The sequence below is a fragment of the Chaetodon trifascialis genome, chromosome 7, assembly GCF_039877785.1.
Source record: "Chaetodon trifascialis isolate fChaTrf1 chromosome 7, fChaTrf1.hap1, whole genome shotgun sequence".
In the NCBI taxonomy this organism is placed as follows: domain Eukaryota; kingdom Metazoa; phylum Chordata; class Actinopteri; order Chaetodontiformes; family Chaetodontidae; genus Chaetodon; species Chaetodon trifascialis.
In genome coordinates, this window is record NC_092062.1 from 1,858,028 (window position 1) to 1,882,124 (window position 24,097).

The following is a 24,097-nucleotide window of genomic DNA, read 5'->3' on the forward strand; positions in this document are numbered from 1 at the left end:
ATTGTGAAAATAAAGCAGCATTCATGTAATTCTTACCCGCTTCCTTCTTTGTCTGCTGTGAGCTGAAATCTTCACAGCTGCTGCCTGAACTGAAAGAGCTGGCTGGGCATACCTGAAGCTCCTCTGCACCGTCTCGTAATATGTCTTACAGGCCGCTGGAAGAAAATATATATTTGTTTGAAATAATTAAGACAGGCTTCAGGAAAGTAAAAACAACAACAACAAGAAACAACAGAAGGGGGTTAAATACAAAAAAAAAACAAAGGACTCCTCTGTCCACACCATCCGTGTCTGGACTCCCAGTTAAAGTTGCCATCAAATGTGACATCACCACTTTGTTGTGGGATGAGTTCAGTCTGTAAAACACAAAAAGTACAAACAGGTCATGCAACGTTTACATTTACTTATGTTCTGCAGAATATTTCCTGTGGATTTCTGTGTATTTTATTAACTTACCCCTGCTCAGGTTCATATTAGTGTAGTGTAGTGTTCACATAGTGTCGTTTTCGTCACTATTATGCAGACGTCGCACCTTTTCCTTTAAAATACAAAAATACATTGTAATGTTAAATGTAACGTGAACGGTTACCAAACGTTCAGAACATAGTGCAGTAAGAATAATAAAGGTTTGGTGGCCTAAAAACTGCACAATGTAGTATTAAATGCTAACGTTACTTACTACAACTTATGCACCCGTCTCTTCCTCTTGTGGTCGTCACAGGTGCAGTTCAGTCGGGGCTGCTCCTCCAGAGCGAGCAGTCTGGCTTTTATCTCAGCCATTTCTCCTCGCCAATTGCGCGATCAGCTGCGTAACCTGCCGAGACAATCCACTGAAGGCGCTCAGCAGTTTCTTCTCTAAATTGTTTGGACTTTCTGGATATGGTCTCTCCGCAGCCATGACATCCATTCGTCGCAGAGGAGTGCCTTCTGGGGTGAACTGAAGATGACGTCCGGCCATTGCATGAACAGAGTTAAAGTTTAGCAGGACCCGAACCCTAACTTTTCTGATCCAAACTCCATTGATAAAATAGCGTTTTCTAAGCTCATAATAATGTGTCTAAAGCCGGGCATACACCGTGCTATTATCGGCTCAATTTGAGCCGATTTGCCACTCGTGTGACTATTTTTTGGATCGGGCCGAATTTTAGCTCAACCGTGTGTCGTGCCTCATACAGTGTACATGGGGTAACGAGGAGAGATTAACACCTCACGACGAGCTCCCGATCACAAATCGTGTGCTCGCAAGAAAATCAAACTTGTTTGAAATCCTGGTCGCTCCTCGTGAAGATATCGCACAATAGAAGCAGTGTCACGACCCACTTTGCCGTAACCTCTTGCACAGAGCATGCGCGATCTCTGAAGTGACGTCAGGTCAAAACAAGTAGACGAAGAAACATGGCAGCGCAACGAGTCACCTGGACCCAGGCAATGGAGGCACAGCTGGTTGAACTCTGGCAGGCTCACCCGAGCCTCTTCGTTGTGGCCTCACAGAGTTACCATGACCGCAACAACCGGAAAAAAGTTGGCGAGAATTGCCGCTCAATTGCAGCTGCCTGGTAAGTTAATGTTTTTGTCCAGACTAGCAATTTAGCAAAGTTTTGTGTGTGTGTGTGTGTGTGGCTGCGGTTGAGTGAGTGTGGAATGAATGAAGAGAGGCAGCGGTGACAGAAAGCCGGTCAATTAGATTGTGTGATTAGCAAGCAATAATTAATAGTAGCAAATGTACATCATTAAGTGTTAATATTACATGTTCAGCGAATGAGGTGAAAACCCGTGTGGCATCTCTGCGGACGCAGTATGGGAAACTGCTGAAACCCAAGCCTAGTGGCAGTGGGGATAAACCTCTGACTCCCAAACAGACCCGGATCCTACAACACTTGGATTTTTTGAGGGCTCATGTCATACACAGATGCACTGAGTCCACTCTGACAGTAAGTTCATAACCAGGTTTAAATGCACACACACTCCATATGAAGGTATATTTGTATGGAAATTATATGAATTATGTCAAAGTTCAAGTCAATTCTCAGCATAAAATGAAGGACACAACATTACATTTGCTCCATAGAGCAGCCCGAAGTTCAATGTAACTTACTCCTGATGATAATACAGTATGTGAAATTAGTATCCGACCTAAACAACACTGATTACATCTTCACGTCTGTGTAATAACTTTCTCTCTGTCTGCTTTCTGTGGTGTTTTGTACAGCTTGGCACAGAGTCAGAGGACACAGGCGCAGCTGAGGAGGAGGAAGAGGATCAGTCCACTGTGGAAATTGAAGTAGATACTCCTTCGAACACCACCAGTCCAGTTTCAGTAGGACAGGAAGAGGAGAGCTCCTCAATCAGTTCACAGGTCATGGAGTCCACAGGTCAGCCTGCCAAACGACCTATATTGACCAAACCTACACCAAAATCAGCAGAGCACAGCATTGAGACGGCCAAACTTTCCCTGCTTCAGCAGGTACAGCAAACCCTAGCAGGATCAAATACAGATTCTGAGGAGCTGTTTGGCCAACAAGTAGCCTCAGAGATGAGAAACATTAAGGACAAAGCTCTACAGTTGAGGGTAAGGAGAAACATAATGAACATTATTTATGACACACAGGAGGTAGAGCATTCTGGCCATGCTCAATTTGCTAGGCCACCTTTGTATCCCATGTACCCTTATCATGTCCAGCCACCCTCCCAAGACAACCAGGCCCCATCAACCCAGCCAGTGTCTTACCTGAACATGCTCAACTCTGAATAGCTGGGAAGCTTCAAACCAAAATGTCCTTGTTTTTTCTTTAGATTACTGTTCCTGCTGTTAACACAAAAGCAATGCACAATGCACTAAGTTCATGTTAATGTTCTTGATGTCACACTATGACAATGATAATGTGACTTTGCCGTCTACCTCGATGTTGCTGTGTGGTGCAGAATTGTTTGTACATTTTGTTACCAATGTTGTTTTATTTTTTTAATGGAGAAATTCATTTTTGTAATTTCACACAGAGTTAGATTTATTGTTGTTTGTACTTACAAAAAGGATATTTTTTATTTATTTACATATTTATTTTCTATACAAAAAGAGAAACACAAAAATTGTGATCTACCACAAGTGAAAAGAGACCACTGATTGTGTGGTACTAAACGGTGTTTCTAAAAAGAGATCACATTTTCAATAAAGATATAACATTTTTCCAAATATTGTGATGTTTCATTTCAAAACCAAAAACACTGAATTGTAAAGGGAAAAAAAGAAGTCAGGTGTGAATCAATCCATAGCCCTATTGTTTAAGGTCAGAGAGTGTAGTCATTAGGAAAGAAAATGGTACAACAGATTGATTCACACTGGATTTCATAGACCATTTCGGAGTTACGCTTTAACTTTGGTCTCTGATCTACCTACACCATGTCTGCCTGCCATGAAACACTCCCTGCAGGTGAGACGAAGTACTGGCAAAGAGCCTCCTGTTGCTTCTTCGCTTCCACTGAGGGGTTCCTTGCTCAGCTCATTGAAAAAGACTGAAGTACTCCCTCCATTCTCCATGCTCCTTCAACCAGCTGATGGTTTGCGTCTTCAGAATCCACATAGCCGGGTGGTACGTAGGCGTCAGATCTCTGGTGCCGGAGAAAGTTGTGCAGACAAAGACACGCAAAAACTTGACAACCTTGTCTGGATCCAGGCAAAGAGTTGTTCTGAACACTCTGAAGCGATTGGCCAGAATTCCGAAAGCGTTCTCCACAACACGCCTTGCTCTGGAGAGACGGTAGTTGTAGATTCTCTGATTGGTGTTGAGGTTTCGAAAGGGATATGGTTTCATGAGATCAGGTCGGAGGGGATAAGCATCATCACCAATAAGCATGTACGGCATCATAACATCGGTGCCTGGCAGAGTATCATCAGGGGGGAAGTTCAGTGTGCCTGTGTCCATGACATCTCTCAGGTCAGAATGGGCGAACACTCCAGCATCAGACACCCTCCCCTGTGTACCTGTGCTTGCATACACAAATTTGTAATTGCCATCAACTACAGCCATAAGTAGGATGGAAAACCTTGACTTATAGTTGTAGAACATGCTTCCACTCTTGGCTGGGGGCTGAATGAAGATATGTTTACCATCTATAGCCCCTAAGCAGTGTGGAAACTGCCACTTGTTTGCAAAGTCTCTGGCAATGGCCTTCCACTCGGAGTCAGTCGATGGTGTCTGTGAAACACAAGTACAAAGTGTTACATCAAATGAGTCTCTGGTGAATTTATTTCTTTCTTAATCACACATAACATCACTTAACTTATTTGATTACACTTAACACAAAGACTGAATAAATACTAAGACTAAGAGAACTGCTTTTGTTAAAACAATATATATTAACAGGACATTTGAAAATGTGTCAAAGTCAACCTTTCAATAGTATGAACATGGGTATATGATGTTCAGTAAAATTAGTGTATTTCCAGTCAAATTTACCTTCAAGTAATCTTCACGCAGTACAGAGGTAAGGGCTGTGCATGTTTCCATCACAATCCTGCTCAATGTGGTGCTTCCAATCCTATACTGGAAACTTAGTGAGTTGAAGGTTTCACCTGTCAAAGTGCAGAAAGCATAAGGTGGATTTAAATGGTTATTATATGGAAAGGTGGACATGGATGGATCTTGATAGATTGACAGATTTTATTTGATCGATGGAGGAAAACAAAATTAAGCAGTATGTAGTAGTAGTATATAGGTGAATAGATATTGGGCCAGTGTAGCTGTCCTAGAAAGGTGAAAGATTGCATGATGTAACCTGGATGTATGTTATTCAGTGGTTGAATTGATTTAAAATGTGAGATAGATGACCTTGCCTCATGTCCACCTTTATATAGTTTAATAAAGAGCGTTACAGAAGTGTAATGTTATATGTGCTTTCACTTGCCTGTTGCCAAAAATCGTAGGGTAACAGAGAGCCTCTCCCTGGGGCTGATGGCCTTTCTCAGATGTGTGTCCTTCTTGAGGATATGAGGAGTTAACTTCTCCAGGAGATAACTGAACTCCTCCACAGACATTCGGAGAAGGTCCCGAAAACCCTTCATATCATCTACCTATGTACACATTACATCCCATATTAATACAGCATCATTATAGGCATCATTATATATGATGTTTTTGCCTATTTAAGAGTCTAAGACGGATTTGTGGTGGAAGCCTTTGTGCTGTAGAATTAACAAAGAATTGATATTTAACCAATTTTGTATAAAGCACCTAGAAGTCTCATTTGAGTAGTATTTGATTTTGATAGACGTCGAAGTCACTCAGAATGCTACTCAAATAAAGCTCAAGTTAACTTGGCTAGTAGCCTACTGTCCTTAACTATGACCAGTAATTTATAATTAAATGTAGCCTAATGAAACTAGAATTAACACTCCCAAAACATACTGTGAACTAGAATTAGCCTACCTCTGGATTTAACTGTGACTGGCATGAACGTTGGTGTAAAAAGACAGAAAAAGCAGGAGTGTCAAAAGTTATGTGTACGTAGTATTGGTGTCTCCAACCTTTTTTACCTCTGAGAGCTACTTTTACAAAATGGCAAAGGCCAAGAGCTACTCATGTTTTGTAACACTAATTCTTTACGTTTGTAAAGTGCAATAGCTGTTGCTGCTTACCTCCAGTTCACGCTGGAGAATTGACAGGCCGTATTGCCCACGTCTGCCCAGCCAATTCCTTGCCCATACACGCCGTTTTCGCTTTTTTTTTTAGTTTCTCCACACAGAATGGCACAAATTGCCAAGGCAGCGTGTTTGTTTTTCGTTGACATTTTTGTTGATGTCTCCCACTTCCGGGTTCCTCTTCTTCTTCTACTTCTTTTTGACGTTGGCGTTCCGCATACAAGAGTCCAACGTGTAGTTTAAGGATGTATAGTGTGAGCAGTCAAGTCGCATCAGAGCATCGGGCCGTATAGTGTGAGAACAAGATTCGTGGGCTGTGAACTTTTGAACTCAGCGATCTAGTCGTTCAGTTTGAGATGGAGCAGAATCACACGAGTTAAAATATCGCACAGTGTATGCCCGGCATTAGAGAGTTCCTGGTCACAATGTTCACAGACACGCCAAGGTCATTTTCAGCCGACGTCTTTGCATCAGAGAGGCGTCCAATCATATGTGAGGACGCGCTCTCGGAATTTCTCGCAAGACATTTTTTGTTGCGCAAGAGATATGTATTTTGATTTTCTATTTTGTACCTGCATATTTTATAAAACATGTAAACTTCTTTAAACTGTTTGACATCATCGAAAATAAAAAAAAGAAAAGTTACTTTGGTGTGTTCCCTTTTTATTCCTACTTAAAGAATCATCAGTGGACTTGCCCTGCTGGAATTTTGCAAGCTAATCATGCAACAATTTTTCATCTGGTGCTGTGGTGGCAAAATGCGAAAAATTGTGACGTGTCCAAGAATTGTAGGTGCTTTAATTTTCACAATTTGATTTAGCAATTTAAGTGGAAAATCAAAGGCTTTTGAGAGTCAGGACACTTATCCTGTATGTAACCTATAAAATTATTTAAACACACTTTTAAATCCTCATGAAAAAAAAAAAAAAATCTTTGTTTGTTTCTGTATTCTGTAGGCACAGAATACACACACACACACACACACACACACACACACACACACACACACACACACACACACACACAATCCTAATTTGCATTTGTATAGCTTGCAGCATTTACATTTGCATTTTAACACCTCATGGTCACAGGGGCTGAGAGAGAACTTCCACAGCAATACAGCAATGTACAGTGACGATTGACGGAAATGCTACTTTTCATGCAGTGTTGGTTTAAGTCACATGTTAGTCTTTTATTTTGTTTTCGTCAAGATTTTAGTTAAATTTTAGTCAAATGTTTTAGTGCTTAGTTTGCTCAAAGACTGACTCGAGACAATGAGTGGTATTGACTCCGCAAACCGCTCCATCCTTATTGGAAATGATACACATAGTCTTTTTTTAATTTTTTTTCCGGATGGAAGAGAAATATATCAATAGGTCGCCTCTCCTCCTCCCTCTTCTCTTCTCCTTCCCACCTGACATGCTGGTGAAAATAAGGCACTCATCTTTGAGTGGCCAGCAGCAGGTAAAATTGTGTCTTTCGGCTTTAAGCTAGCTAGCTTAGACAACGTGAATGTTACCTTGCCTTGTTGTTATCTATCAGCGGGCACCCGGCACGTGCCTGGCATGCACCAAGCAAGGGGACAAAACATCCAATGAGATGGGGCATAATTTGACTTGCACGTGCAGAAGTGATTAGTTAACAATGAAAACAACAACCAGGTTGTCCACTCGAACACAGACAACTTTTTGTCTTGTCTTTAGTCGTCAGAGTATGATGAACAGAGATTTCATCTCATCTTCTCTTGTCAGGGCATGATGAACAGGGATCTCGCTGTAATTTTTGTTACCAATATTTTTTTCATTTACGTTGTCATTACAATTTCATGCAATAAAAATGAAATATATGAGCACATGTCATGCCCTTAAATAAGGGGGATAATAGTAAGAGAGGAATGAGGAGAAACCACGCAACGCAGCTCTTGCACTCACTCGTCTGTATTGAATGTCGTTTTGTATAATTAAAACAAAACTCATTTATGTTCAGGCAATCACACCAACACACTCAATATCGGGGCGGCAGACATTGCAAATATAACATTATAACATTCTTTAAATTATTCAAAATGTCTTTTTAACTAAATTATTACATAACCAGTGTATTATGAAATGTTATGTTGAAACTTATTCTTAATCTTTCAAACCACCTTAACTTATTATGCGACTATTAAGTGACTTGTGAAATGCGTTTTTAACCCACTAATTTATTAAATGTCATATTAAATATTACATTAAAAAAATAAACTCACTGTTACATTATAGCAGAGCAGTAAGCGCAAAACAGTAGTTGACAGTCTCATACGGCCGCACCGCCATGCAGTCTCCAGGAGCTAGCTTACATGTGATGAAAATTCGCAAGAAACTCTTTTTAAACAGTAACTATATAAAACATAACTTTTCTCTCATACAGCATTGCAATAACACATGTAAAATCATTGATAATGTGTGTTCTCAAATTTACAGTGCTTTGTGTACAGTAATTACCTTAAATAAGGGGGATAATAGTAAGGGTGTTAGGTTCTGTTATGTTTTAGGTTCTGGTTTGTTGTTTTTTGTTGTTCTCCCTCCCTCTTTCTGTTTCTCCCCTCTGCAGTTCAGGTGTGTGGCAAGGGGGCGTGGCTGGTCCTGGCTCTCTGGCAGTTGATGAGGCACACCTGACTCCAATTCATTCATCACCTCCTCCATATATACCCGGCTGTTTCACTACTCCAGTGCCAGATTATTCCGACACGTTCGGTAGAGCTTCCTAGCTGTTTTGGTACTCTTAGTGAGATTATTCCTCGAGACTTTCTTTGTTCACTGCACGTAAGATTTCCTTTGTTACTTTGTTAACTTTGTTTTTTCCTTTCTCGTTTTTCCCACAGTTCCTTGGGTGCCTCATCGAGCTGCTAGAGAGCCGGCCTGCCCTAAAGTCTTTTGTTTTTTGTTTCTGTTGATTTAATAAACTTTGTTATCTTTTTGTAACATCCTTTTTCGTCTCTGTGTCTGCGTTCAGGGTCCAGTCTTTGTGACCGGTGTAACAAAGGGAGCAATGAGGAGAAACCATGCAACGCAGTTCTTGCGCTCACTTAAAGTAATTGAATTGCTGTTCATGTACACATAGCCTTATTATTTTGTGTTGCTCCCAACCATCAAAATGTAGCATTAAGTAGCTTTGTGAGACAGTAGGACTTGGTAGAAGAGAATCCACAAAACACTGGATGTAACTGACCTTTACTACAGTAGTTAATAAAAAAAGGTATATTTGATGAAGTCATGTGTCTTCAGTTTATGTTAGAAACATTACAATCACTGTGATGAAAAGTGAGCTCACATTGTCTGGACTGTCTTGCCCCACCGTAAGATGGGTGGGTGATCATAAATCAGAATATTGGAAGAATATGCCGCATTTGTCTGCTATTATCTGCAGGTGTGCTCACTTGATTTCAGGAACATTAATGCTCACAAACTAGTGGCCTGCATCACAGCAGCACTGTCCCGGAAACATCTTCTCCCTCTTTTGCTGGGTGCCGGAGCCAGTAAAACCTATACAATAACTGAACTCCTTTACCAGTACTTCTAAGAAAACCTCTGGTATTGGGGAAGACTCTATTTTACTCTACTTACAAAAATGCTATTTTTTGCTAACATATATCTAAGCAAGCATGTGAGAAACTAGTATCAATGATAATCACTGTAAACTCTGAGTTTTCCGTTCCAGAAAGAGAGGTAACTGAAACTCTGAGTCAGTCACCATGGTAACAGACTCTGTGAACATAACCTGCTTGCTGGCAGGTTTACTGTAAGAAACCCTGAGTTTCTAGTCTCCTCCCACATGAAGAAAGCTGGTAGACATGGATTGCCCGTTCATTCCCAATCCGATTGATATCGAAGCCCAACTGATTCGAAACGCTTTACGTCGCGAGAAAATCTTCCGACCAAGATTAGGTGTCCCATCATTTCCAGAGGAATATCTGTTCAAACGCTACCACTTTTCATCAAACGGTAGAATTTATCTCAATGACATTCTCCGGCCATACATCACCAACCTCACACACCGTGGACGTGTGCTCACATCACAGCAAATTTTATGCATAGCGCTACGTTTTTCTTTTTGCAAACGGTAGTTTTTTGTACAATATTGAGGATGCAGAGCACTTCAGAAAGGCAACAGTGTGTAGAGCTGTGAGGAAAGTAACCTCGCACTGAAACACCTGTTACCAATGATGGTAGTGACTGGTGACTGATGTAGAAATCATATATTCTTTTATTTTAAATTATGATATACATTCTGCTGCGACCTCAGAATGGGTTCAGTAGCTTAATTAGCTGTCATTTTTCAGGGCTTCCAAATGTGATAGGATGCATAGATGAGACACAAATTTCTGTTACTGCGCCTGCAGAAAACAAAGGGGACTATGTGAATAGAAAATCCTTTCAGAGCATCAATATCCAGGTTTATGACCTACCATCTTAAAAATGATGTACATGAAAATGCATACATTACAATACACTGTAACTCACGTCATTCTCTGCACTGTGAAGATCATATGTGATGCTTACATCATTACAAATGTAGAAGCCAGGTGGCCCGGCTCTGTACATGACTCCCAGATCTACTGGGAGTGTAGTCTGAACAACAGATTTGCACGCAGTAAGGAAGCTAAAACTTTGTACAAATGTTCTTTGTCTCCCTTTTTAATGCGCTCAAATGCGTCCTCCATAATTACAGGAGTGTTTGATGGCTACCTACTGGGGGGTCGAAACTATCCATGTCAGCCCACTCTGTTGACCCCTTACCCTGACCCTGAGCCAGGGCCCCAACAACGTTTTAATGTGGCCCACTGCAGGACTAGAGCCTGGGTTGAGATGGCCATAGGCATACTCAAATCCTGGTTCCAGTGCCTGTGTAAGCTCAGGGTCACCCCAGAGAGGACATGTGACATCATTGTGGCATGTGTTGTTCTCCATAATATTGCAACTATTAGAGGAGAGCAACACCCTGCTGTACAAATGAATGACCCTGAGGACAACCATCCCATCAACCCTGCAGACATGCAGGATGGAAGGGCTGTAAGGGACCTAAACAGCAGAAACTACTTTTGATTAAAACAGTCAAATAATGATAAATTCACATGTGGTTTGGTCTTCTTTATTCCCTAAAAGTACAAAAGCAGCAGTTAGGATTTGTAATATAGTTCCATCCATTAACATATTTCACCTGTGAAGTGCATCCACCTTAACTGGCATCCCAGTAATAGAATTTCAAGGTCTGTTTTTCTAATCTGGCGATCCAGATAGACCATTTCCTTTTCACTATTCTCTATACTCTTCATGAAGTGGACTCTATACAACTCCTTCACTGGTAACTGGGAAACTTATGGATGACATTTAAATCCTACAGTTCTACATACAGATTTAACATGGTATTGACCAAAAATCTGACTGTGTCAAGCTGCGCTGTGGAAGTCGATGGACCTTCCTCCTGTTGATGGCCAGTTGTTCTGTTGAAGGACAAGAATGTGCTGGTTGTTTGTACATTATCTATACTCATCAGTGTACATGTCAAACTCCAAATTCCACTCCAGAATGTAAAGGAATATGAATGGGCAGAGCACTGCCAGTAGTTATACATAATATTAAGACACACTTCAGTTTTTATATTTCATTTTTCGCTGCTGTTGGATTGCACCTAAATGAAAATCAGATTTTATTCCTACTTACATTCATAACTGTATGCTACGATCTTAAGTACGGTTAAATGTTAAGTCAATGGAATAGTACATTCAAACTTAGACGTTGTCTCGGGTAGCAGTTTTCTCCCATGCTGTTTCTCTCTCCTTCGCTGCTGCAGCGGTGATATATTTACGCCGAAATATGTGCTCATACTCCACATAGGCCTGCAATAAGACCTCCAACTCCATCGGGGTAAAATAACTTGCTCTTTCTTTCTTTTCTTTTTCTTTTTTTTTCAGTTGTCATAGTGACTCGTGGTATCGGGGCTCTATTGATTGGCTTTTTATAGCTGCTGTGCACGCGCGCAACTCAAGGTTAACATATTCAGAGTTGATTGAACTAACTCAGATCAGCTGTTCTGGAACCGGATACTCAGAGTTTCCCATCTCAGAGTAAGTCAACTCAGAGTTCAGAGATGAACTCAGAGTTTGTTGAACCTCCTACCTGGAATACCCCCCAGTTCTGTTCTGGTGAGTTTTGAGTTGTTTTGCTACTTTGTTTTGATCCATTTTTCCCCTCTGTGGTGATTTTTAGTTTGTTTTTTGCTTGTGAGCATTTTCCCTGAAGAAGGAGATTTTTGTTCGTACTTTATTAAATAAATTCAAGTGTTTTTTGTCTCTGCATTTTGGGTCCTGGCCTTCCTTGTCACCGACCGTAACAGAGGTGTTTTTGTCCACACAATGTCGTCCCCCAACATTACTTTAGTGATGGTGTTAGTTTTCCATGGTAAGATCACCACAATATGTCCCACAGAGTACTTTTAATTTCTCCAAGGCCGCTGCAGTTGTTGACTTTTTGGACATGGCAATCAACATTTTTTCTGATACAAACTGGTAATGTGACATTATTAGGAATAATTACCAGTGGTGATATTAAGACCTCTCCTTGTCAATAGTTAAGACCAAATCCTTTCAATTCTTGTGATTTATGAAACTGAATTATACGTTGAGGAAAGACTTTAGCACCATGAAGAGCAAGATGCAACTAATTACTGGACTTAAATCGTGAGGTGCAAAATTGTCTAATATAAATTTAATTGTGAGGGATAATTGGCTGCCTTTACAGTGGTAATAATGAAGCCAAGGGTAATTGGAACTTCCTCACCTGTAATATCTTCAGTTTATGAAAAGAAGCTTATTCATAACTGGTGTCTACATTCATGGTGTTTTGTGGTGACATTCGAAAGCAAACACTGGAACAATTGTGTCACAAAACATCTGTCCTTGGCTCTCCAGTTCCAACCAGTCTGATGTGACAGGTTATTATTATTATTGTTATTATTAAAGAGGTAAAATACTGTAATCAGCTAGCAGGGTCTATAATTTGTATTAGCAATGACCCTGAGGCATAGCTCTATTATCCAGATGAAGTTTATGGGAAGTTTATCCTTCAAATATAATAAGAAACAAAGGCTTTGAATGTCTGGAATTAACATTTTACATTTGCAAAGCACAGCTACTACTCACTAAACCCCCAAAAAACAAAAAACAAATTTGTTTATTTGTTTGTGGATCCCCATTTGCTGACGCCTGGACGAACAGCTAGCTTTCCTGGGGTCCACACTCACAACATAATACAAAAAGCATACAAACAAGAATACATAATTAAAAAATAGAGTATATTAAAACAAGAAAATATCTATTTTCTTCTGTAATATGGTTCATCATTTCACACATAGTATTGAAATATTCCACATCAGAGTTAGGAGCTCTATAACAACAGCCAACTAGAAAAGGTTTTAAATGTGGCAGATGGATTCAAATCCATATAGCTTCAATGTTATCCTTAAAAAGATTATACCTGACAAAATGACATCGAGTGTAAATTGCTACTCCACCTCCAAATTTATTTCTATCCTTTCTGTGTATGAAATAATCATTAATGATCAACTCTGAGTCTAGAAAATCACTGTCTAGATGTGTTTCTGACACAGCAAGAATGTCAACTTTGTTTAGTTGCAGAAATACAGAGAGTTCATGAATTTTATTCCTGAGACTACAAATATTAATATGTGCAAAAATCAAACCCTTAGGTAGATTGTTAATTGACATTTGTATATGAAACAGAGGACACATTAGCAGGTATACCTATTAGATGTTCATGTTTAAATGACTGTCCATGCAACGCCAGACGCACACACAATACATACTAACATCCAATGATGTTAAGCATTGTTAAGCAAGAAGTGTTTTGCCACATAGCACAAGCTAACACTAACTGCTAACTTCTAGTTAGCAATCAGCACGGCCTCCATATGCAAACCCAGTGAACCGGTCGGTCAAGCGATACATACACAGACACTCCAAAGGGTCTAAGCTTTGGGAATTTGAGAAAATAATACATTTGGAAATGTTTTCTAAACTGGTGTATGTTAGAAAAGCCCAGGGCAAAACGAGTGTCTGGTTGAGACTGCTACATCCCAGCACATTTTACATTCCAAGCATTTTTTCTCTGGATTTTATTTATGAGTGATCCTTTTTTACGCTGCATGCAGCTGTTGGCATAGCTATACATGTAAGATTAAGTTGATGTCACTTCTCTCTTTTTACATAGGCCAGTGCATCATTACAGTTACCTGCTGTTGATCAAGTGTAGCAGTGAGCTGTTGCAGCCTTTAGTGTTTGAATTTACACTGTAACAGTGCTGTCATGTTTTACTCCTAAGTATGCCCTGTTATCATAACAATATACTTTTGATACAGCTGTCCAGGCTACTGTGTCCTGCAAGGACTAATGTTGTTATGCACTTCATTACAGTGAGAATGCTGATAGAGGACAAGCCACCACATCATCAGGGGATCCTCTTTTCAAACTGAGCTTTCCACAGTTCATGAAGGGAGAGTGCAGAGCCACACCAGTGAAGACTCAGGCCACATTCGTAAGTGTTTTTTGTTTTTTTTTTTCACTCAAAAAACAAACATTTATATTGTACATGTCACAAAGTACCAAAACTCGGTACTTTCAACACAATAAATAAACCAAAAAAAAATACACACTTAAATACCTGAGAAACTACAGAATTCAAAGTGCAAAATGCCACTATATTAACATTTGAATAATCTAATAAATTATACTAATGATTCACTTTTTTCTGTGTGTCTGTGTATTGCACAGGGTATATTGATGATTTGATGGATGTGATCTTGGAGAAGATCTTTGTCAACTCATCATAGCACAGAGCTGAGATTCTGAAGATGAACATCCTGCTGGACGTGTCTTCACAATATGAGCATCCAGACGAGGAGGAGGTCATCACCAGCTATGAGTCAAGATTCAATCGGGGCAGTGGCGTAGATGACGTAGGGTTGGTGGGTTTTGTAAACCCATGGGCCCTCTTGTGGTCAAACTTTTTTTTTTTTTTTTTTTTTTTAATGTAATGCGCCGCGGTTGACCCTCGCAGCTGCAGGTAGCTCGGAGTGTAACGTCAGACTGGGTCACTGCATTGTGTTGCATATAAGGGGGGATACGAGCGCCCCCTCCCAATTTGAACTGATCCATGCGTCTATTGATTGTGATTAGCTCAGTCGCTCAGACAGCGACCGTTATTTTTCTGGAAAAAAGAAAGAAAAAAAACAAAAAGCAAGGTAGAGGCAAAGATGCTTAAAAGAAAGAAGCCACCAGAAAAAGAGATGTGTGGTGCAGATAAGCGGAGGAAAAAAAGAAGAAGAAGTTAATTGAGGATGTGGCCAAATGCACAAAGCTGACAGATCTGTTCTGTCGTGGTGGGAGCAGCCAGGCCAGTGACGACACGGGTCCGGGCCACAGCAGGTAAACAAGCACTGTCTGCTGTAACACTGCACTATCATGACCTCAGACTTGAGACTAGGGTTGTCACAAGAACCAACACTACCGGTAATCTGAACGTGACTGAACCTGGATCCGCTCCAGCTGCTTGGTGTGGCCACAGCCACAGGTGAAGCCCATAAGCATGACACGCCATGTGTCTTTCTCCGGTCAGTTGTCATGGGAACAGGATGCTCTGACGGTGGTGCGCATTTAGACCATAATACATCCATGGTTTGGAGCAGAGGCAAACAAACGTGTGTGAATATATAAAACGGAGCTGAAGAATGAAACAATAAGTTGCAGTTCAAGTTAAGTTCATTGCAAACAACCTGCACCGGGCCTATCCGAACCTTGAAAAATTATATAGGATCTATCTGACTGTTCCAATAAGCAGTGCACAGGCAGCGCTTTCAGGCACTTTTAGTCGCCTTAAACTAATTAAATCATACCTGCGCTCAACGATGAGTGAGTCTCGTCTCTCAAACCTGGCATTACTTTTCATTGAGAGAGACCTTACTGAGAGGGCTAACTTTAACGATGTTGTTGAGACATTTGCTACGATGAAGAAAAGAAAAATAAAGTTCTAGGCGAAGTCAAATCGTGGCAGAAATGCAAACTTCTCAACTCATTTATTTTGTATTTTTTTAATAGCCCTTTAATAGCCCTGTATCTTACCTGGGCGTCAGGAAACTCCCAACGTATCTGAAGTACTATGCATGATGGGATGACTGCAAGAATCTTCTGCCCAAGGAAGCTCCAGCACCAGCTTACTAAGCTCATATAGGCTAGACACCTGTAACAACTGAGAAAATTGAACATTATGTTAGTCAACAGGTTCTATAATGTCAACATCTGTATTCACATTTTTCTAATATGGATTCAGTGAATCCTTCACTTGTACTGTATTTCCATGTACAAATATTCATGACTGCGGTCAATAAATATTTATTGTATATCTGTAAAATGTTTCATGTGAATAAATGTGTAATATACAGTATTTGTTAAGAAAAAACTATGTGTTCAAGAAAAATATGACTGACCTTATTTAGCTTATTGTGGTGTATGAACAGTGAAGTTGCTTATTATAGATGAAACTCACTGCTCTGTCCCCCATAGCTGTAAAGGACCGTAGTCAACCCTGTAAGTGTTGTATGCACATTTAGGTAAACAGACTCTAAACCTGGGTGGTCGATCATGCATGGAGGCCTTTCATCTAGCTGCTGCAGCTGTCTTGTAACCTGTTATGCATAACATAAGGTGAGTATCTGCAGTGGCATGTTATCTGCAATCATACACTGCAATCATACTGTAAGTGCAGGTAAAGATACTGTGACCTGTGGCACCTCCTGGCAGCATATGTTCTCCGGCTCTGACTGCATTGTTGCACAATTTCCACATGTGCACTGATGCAATCAAATAAAAAAGTGACAATTCATGCATGTATAAAGCTAAAGAAATAAGAAACGTTGCATACCAGCATGTTCAACCAGTAACAGCACCCCTTTTTTACATTTGAATGTGTGTACTCTAGCTAGCTACTTTTCCTCATCCTGAGCTGAATGGTCAGCAGTGCTGCTCAGCAGTGTGTCTGCTTGCTCTGCCCATTCATGTGTAAATGACAAGGAGCCTTGAGACTAACAGTGCAGTTACACTGGTCAATGTCTCAGCAACCCAGTGATTGCTTAGAAACCCCCTCCTCTTTATGTAAACAACCAGGACCTTCGGACTCTCTGCTTTCATATGATACCAGGCTTGTGTGGTTTGCATGACGTGGTGAAATCAGCAGAAGCACTAAAGTGGACATATGCTATTTCCGTGTTTTTGTCACATGCGCATATAATTTCTTGGGGTATGAATTATGTTTTGTTTGGGTGCCAATGCTTGTTAGAGGCTTTTAGCTGAGTTTATCCCGTCATTTTGGTATGTTACAAGTTGGTGCTTCCTAGCGTGAGCATTGACCGTCTGAATTGCAGGCCTCTCATGCTGCCTCCTGTACAGGCGGTACTTGTACCGAAGAGAAAAAAATAGACGTTTTTAGACTAACCTTTCAGAAGCATCGTGCTGAATTCTCTGAGGTTCTGTAGGAGCCTCCCCTCCTTCAGGATTAGATTCAGTTTCGAACATGTACGGTCGAACTACTAAAGAACTCGATCTGTTTACTGCTGCCATGTCCACTACTTTCACACACATAGGCTGTGTCCCAATTCAGGGGCTGCATCCTTCGGAGGTTGCATTTGAAGGCCGATTACTTCATAGCACTGCGCGAAGGCTGTCCCAATTCGTCCAAACCTTCGCGGCCTGCCATATCCCAAGATGCGTTGCGCACCGATTTTTTTAACAAGCGACCAACAGCACCAGCAGCACCATTATTATTGTTAATGTTGTTATTATATCGAACAATAATTTTGTCTGTTGACATAACAGAAAATGTGGTTTGGATGTCATTTTTTAAACAAGGAGCAGATGGAGGAATTTATTAATCTCCGTGGTCAAAACGACCACCTGTTTACAGGGGCCAAAAACATGGCCACACTCGGATGGAGGTAACTGTTGAGGCATAGATGAATAGCCCATTTGTTCTCTATACATAATGTATTTGTATGTGAAAGTTACATAAAGGAACCTAAATCCTGTACAAAGACCAAAGTACAAATATAATCTTTGGATCACATCAAATGAATGTTGTTTTTGGGTGGGGGTGGGAATTTTATGTCTGTCCTGATGTCACTTTTTGTGAATCTGTACATATCTGTGATAATGTGATCTTGTGTTTACCTTTTGTCATGCTTCACTCGTGTTTAGAACAATCCTGCAAAAAATGGATTGACAAAAAATTATTAACAGGCATTAGTTTATTTTTTCTGTGCTACTTACAGATATTTACAAAGATACAATATGAATATTTTTATTTACAAGTGGGCATTCTTAAAATGTACAACTATTTACAAAAGATCAGCAGAAATGACTATTTACAGAGATTTGCAGATTTACAGAGAACATATATACAGTTGAGGCTGAGCAGGAGTCCCTGGTGGTGCTGCAAGATTATTGAAGCAAACAGTTTCCTGTTCTGATAACAGTGACCATCAGGACTGCTTGGAGGCTTGATCCTGACATGGCAGCCGTCGATTGCTCCAGCAGCTTTTCGAAAAGCTTGTTGCGGAGAACATCTTGTTTAAACACTCTAACATCTTGTTTTGTACTCTGGCATACAAAAACATCTTGTCACTGTGATAGAAGGCCTGACTCTTAGCCCTGAGTCATAAATATCATATCCCCAGAGACAATCAGTAGTGGCAAACAAGATGTCCATGGCACCTCTACTCCTTATTTACAATGTCTGCAATATTATCCTCACGCCAGACACAACACACATACACACATATGTTTTACTTATCACATGTTTAGTGGTTAGTACTTGAAGATGTCTAGAATGTCCTGAACTGATTAATGTACTGGGCTGGTAAATCCCAACTCCTTAAATGTGAACGATTGTCTGTGAACGGTACTCATTCTGGCTGAGATCCTGAGGGAGCTCTGTCAGTCTGAGTCCAGTGCTGCATTGCTTTACCTGTGACCTACAATAAATACTTTGACTGTGAACTGAAGACTTCTCCGGACCGTTCTTGAGCTTCCAATAAAGAACCGAGCTTCAAAGCTAACAAGCTCTGTTTCTTGCCAGCCCTGCAAACCCCTGAGTTACTGCTGCCCGGTCTTCTGCGGTCTTGGGGAGGTAGATGACCCTGTGGCGAATGGCCACCACCTCCTCAGTAAGTCGATGGACGATGCAGTGAACAGTGGAGCGAGGCATCCCAAACACCCTTGCCACCTCAACTGGAGGATGTCCCACTCGCCAGCCAGAAGAGACAGACCAAGGTCTCTATTGTGGCACCCCATCCGTGTCGCCTTTCCTGGAGAAGCTCCAGCAGCACCACCAGGGACTCTCTGCTCAGCTTAAAATCTCGTCTGGTGTCATGATTGTTGAAAAATAATGGCAGAACAGGAACACTGATGTTTATGCAGCAGTACATCGCCCTTGCCTGGATGGAGAAAGGAGGGTAAGAACAGGAGGATTAAACAAGAGCAACTGAATTTTAGTTGATATGACAACTCTAGTGAATGTTAAAGCTTAGACCAATAATGCTTCATTTCTCCATCTATTACACTGGCTTCTCAATATGGTTTTGATGTTTAACACAACACAACATTTTAATAGGCTATTGAATTAAGTCAGGGTTGTTTACAGGGTTCATACACATTTAATTGTTCAATTCAAGCACTTTTCAGATCTTGAAAACATAGCATTAAAATTACAGCATACAGAACCCTGTATCAAGACTCATGGTTAAATGACATTTTGTCAGTCCATAGTTTATATGGCAAGCGTTTGTCACTAAATGGTATCGTTTAATAACGGGTATATTAATTACTACGAACTATGGTAACTATGTATGAACATTAATATGGGTTAAAATAGCCATTAATGTTACCTCCCATGGCGCTCTCTCAGCCGGAGATAAACAAGCCACCGGTGTCGCAAAACCTCTGGCTCCATTGTCGTCTGTCTGTTATGTTTCTGTTGCGTCGTCTGTTAAATTTTTGTCTCCATACGTGTGTTTTTCCCAGGTTAGGAGGGAAGAAGTTATGACGTTGTGACGCAATCAGGGAATGCTCCGAAGGCTAGACTGTCCCATTTACCGATAGTTGATGTGGCCGACAGAGGAGCCTCCGAGGCCATGGCCTCCATGGGCCGCGTAGGCTGGGTCCTCCGAAGGATGCAGTCCCAGAATTGGGACACAGCCGTAGTGCTATGCAAGTCTACACTCTCCCCTTCTGAAAATAAACAACAAAGCCATTCACACATGGCTCAAGGAGCCTCCCAATGACAAGAATGGGACACTAACGAGGCAGACGACTGTCGTTGACACCAAAGGGTTGCACCCTACCTCGCTTAATGGGGGATCGTTTGCCTCACAATAGAGTGATACCATCCTTGGTTTTGGGGGTTGGCCTCACTCAGAGGAAAAATACTTGAACCTAACACCATTTTATTAGACTAGAGCTGTCCTATCTAGTCTGGTGCGCATGAACTGATGAAGCCTGCTTGGATGAGAGGCGAAACGTCTTCCAAGACAAACTGACAAAGTCCAGTTGCGAACGATTGAATGCCCTGAAGCTTACACTCTCCCCGTTACCATGGTATCATGGGTGGGACAGCAGCAGCTCAGTTGCATTTAAAGCTACAGACACCAGAAACAGCACATTCTGAAAGGGACTGAAACTGAGGGAAATAGAGGGACGTGAGAATCTTTTTTTGAAAGCTATTTCCAGCAAACAGTTTCAGAAACATGTTTTATGGAAATCATAGACCTATGTAACTTATTGAAAAAGCTTCATAATATGTCACCTTTAATAATTGTCATATAAGATCTTTTAAAATACTTCAGGAGCTCCACCTGGTTGCAGCTGCCAATTAACAGAAGAAGAGGAGGTGCTGGCTGCGGTCACAAAGAAGGACACAAAAGGAGACTCTGCCATGTGGAGGGAAACCCGCTGAAACTGAATAGGCTGTGGTGATGGACGAGAATGTGGCAAAGGTGGCAGTCATGTTCAGTTTAATGGTGGTGAAAACTCCCGCCAATCTGCATCTTGACTTTCTAGTGTAGTGAACCAAAGGATTGTCACTTATTAATCATTAGCTCTACATGTGGTGAGTAATGAATGTAAACTGCCTCGGTATGTCTAGCTAAGCTAGTCTGTTAGCAAATGTAGCTCGTACCGTTTTATTGAGAAGCTCCCAGCAGTCTGTAATTTGTTGAGGAGGGAGTGAAGGTTTGCTACTGTGAGTATAAACACTGTTAGCTTTTAACGCCTTATTACTGGTGCACCAGGCACGGCCATGGTCATTACTGGTCCTTCAGGTTGTAGGGGAATTAGGTCATTAAACCTTTGGGTTCAATGTTTGCACTCGTTAATATAAAAGGGGCACCAACCCTCCTCAGCTCAGATGGATTTTATTCTTTTCTTTTATGCTGATTTAATAACAATTAATCAATTAATGGTAGATCAGTCTCATCATCTGACGCATAAGCTCTCGATACAGTGATTATCTATTTCCAGCCCAAAAGGGCTGACAAGGACTTAAATGAAAAGTATTATTTATTTGACACAGTAATGAGAATGAATATGAATAATGATTAATACGACAAATATGGATTATATGATGTAACACAAATGACTGGATGAAGAAGCTACAACAAAATACAACAAAATTTTGAGGAAAAGTGAGTAGTGTTAATGTAACACGTTGAATGTGACACTGTCTATTGCACATGAGCTAAGGTGAATGTCACGTACTTTAATTTCGGCCAAATCAGAAGATATAGTTTCGCTCAGGGAGGATATATGTGACACAGACAACAGTTTGAAAAAAAGAGTAACAAAAATATTTTTATTGGCAGGAAAGCCACTTCTTAAACGTACCAACTAAAATAGTTCAGCTTTGACTGAATTTAAATTTCTCTTTATCAAAACCAGTTATCACTCACTACCATCAAAACCACAAAATAAATTCACAATAATAAAAAAATAAAGTCCAAAAATAGTCAAATGTCCAGATAATTCAGTGTCCACAGTTCGTCCAAAATCAGTGTGTGTACTAGTCCTTTAATGTATGGTTGTGTAATTGTTCACCTACATGCACAGTGTGATTTTGTTTCTTATCTACATGATGCAATAGATGTGCTTTCTCCAGACACTCAATGAAGCTGCTTCCGACGTCACTCCCTCCATGCATGTAAGCTGGTGTCCTGCTCCACGTTCCTCGGGTTCGGGCTCTGGCTCACCATCAGAATCGATTCATACACCAAAAAAACAACCTGCATTGAGCAGCAGTTTTTAAATCCATTACTTATCTATTTATCTTTTTTTAAACATTTATCAAAATCAACTGTACATTATTTATTCTCTTTTTAATCTTAAATCAACGAATGTGAACCACTCAAATTGACAAAGTATCACATACAGCCATAAAATGAATTTTTAAACAGCCAACACACACAAAATGGTGTGTATATGAATTATTTTAACTGTTTTTTAGCTTCTACCACTGTATACTGTACACAAATCATGAATTAAATCACATTTCAATCATGCTTGAGAATGATTCATTAAATTACTGTCTCTCAGTAACTCAAATGCACACTGCTGCACGTGTTTTTAGCTCACAAAACCAACTTGTTTAGCTTTGTAGCATTAAAATGAACCCACATTCTCAGATTCAACACACTCTTTTATACCTCCGGTTGGTTTTAAACATTTTCTCAGAAGCATAAGGACACAAAATAATGTTTTTCATGAATTGAGTAGTTAGCCGTGGTCGGCAGCTGTTATAGCAGTTGCTACTCACCAGAGTTTTCTCTCGACAAAAACAACAATAAAACAACGATGTCCGGTAACTCAAAGCCTCCTCACGGGTGCAGATACCTTTCAGAATTGATATCTCATAAACAAAACATAAACAAAAGTTTTATCCACTCTTCATCTAGCCCCAACATCAATCTGCTCTCTCTCTCTCTCTCGGCCATGCCTGTCCGCCCTCATCGGTGTCGGTGCTGGAAGAGAACAAGCAGGGAAGAAAAAAAAACAAAGTCAGACAGTGAGTAGCACTTGTGTGTGACTAATTCACACCCTGCTGGTGAAAATAAGGAACTATAACTACAAACTACAAATTTAACATGATTAAACTAGAAAAAAAATTGGGGATTACTGTGTGTGTAGCGAGTCTATTGAGAATTGTTATAACCTACAACGCCAACTCTTTATTCAATGCAGCATGGAAAATGCTGCTTCTGTGCCAGTGCTGCTCCAACGATGGCCTGTCCTGAACAGACAGGAAAGGGAGGCCCCAGGCTGTTGCTCGTGGCTCTGATCTGCACTGCAGTCCAACGGGGGAACCAGTTGAACCGTGGTGGAGAGCCAGTGTTGTACAGAGATGCTTCAGGGGCTGGAAGGCCTTCAGTGTTGGTTACAGACGAGGGGGGGCTCTTTTGGCGGCTATTTGACCCAGACAGGTGGGTTGAGAATGGCTGCAGCACTTTGGTCCAAAGAAGTTGACGGCTGTATGGCAAAACTTCTCGGATGATCATAAGGTTGAGAGTACATTTGATGGCCGGTCGAAAATATCTACAAAAATATTCTTAGGTGATTTGGCTTTAATGGTTAAGGGAAAGAAGAGTTCAGGTTTAACTCTGAAAAAGTTATGCAGTTTAACGTGGCGAGCAAAAGTAGACAAAAGATTACAATAACGTGCTAAGACAACCGATGGGCAAAAAATGAAGTTATAAAAACTAAAAGTGCCGAAAAAATGACGTGAGTAAAGAACAAGAGTCAAAGAAATGAGCACAGAACAAAGAAGTGAGCGCTTGCCGTGGGGGGGTGATATACCCTCTGGCGTTCTGGGCCGTGTCTGTGACAAACAGGCCTTCACCCGCTTTAGAATGATTTGCAGGTGAACATTGTTATTTCATCCTATAGAGAGAAAACATTAACTAATGATTTCGTGCACTTGCCTCTCATGGTCAGAGTCAAACATTCTTCAATACTAATACTAACTTATATGATAACTAACAATATAACTAACTAAGAGAATAAAGAGACAAGGAAAATTCTATTTGCAGAATTGAGCACTATTAATTATACTTGTTTCATGTCAAGTATCTAAAACCTAACCGCTTCTAGTCTCTAGATGGCAGTATGATCCCATGGCAGAAACCCGGACAAACATGCTTATGAGAGTTAAGATCATATTTTTGTCATTTTACATGCTAGAAACATGGGGAAAACATTGATACCATACAAATTGTGATTTTAGTGCTGTGAGAACATCCAAAGTTAAATTAAACATATCGTTTGCATTATTCTGATGTGGTAGAAAAGAAAGCACACAGACACACTAAACAGTT

General features: G+C 40.6%; 1 protein-coding gene across 1 annotated transcript; it reads right to left on the reverse strand.

Moving 5' to 3' along the window:
- Positions 1 to 3,497: 3,497 nt before the first annotated feature.
- On the reverse strand, positions 3,498 to 5,032 carry LOC139333532 (uncharacterized). Its single transcript, XM_070965990.1, has 3 exons — positions 4,903 to 5,032; positions 4,455 to 4,570; positions 3,498 to 4,193 (listed from the first exon to the last, which is right to left on the reverse strand). Exons 1-3 carry the CDS (start codon positions 5,030 to 5,032, stop codon positions 3,498 to 3,500), a joined length of 942 nt encoding a protein of 313 aa, XP_070822091.1.
- Positions 5,033 to 24,097: the final 19,065 nt, after the last annotated feature.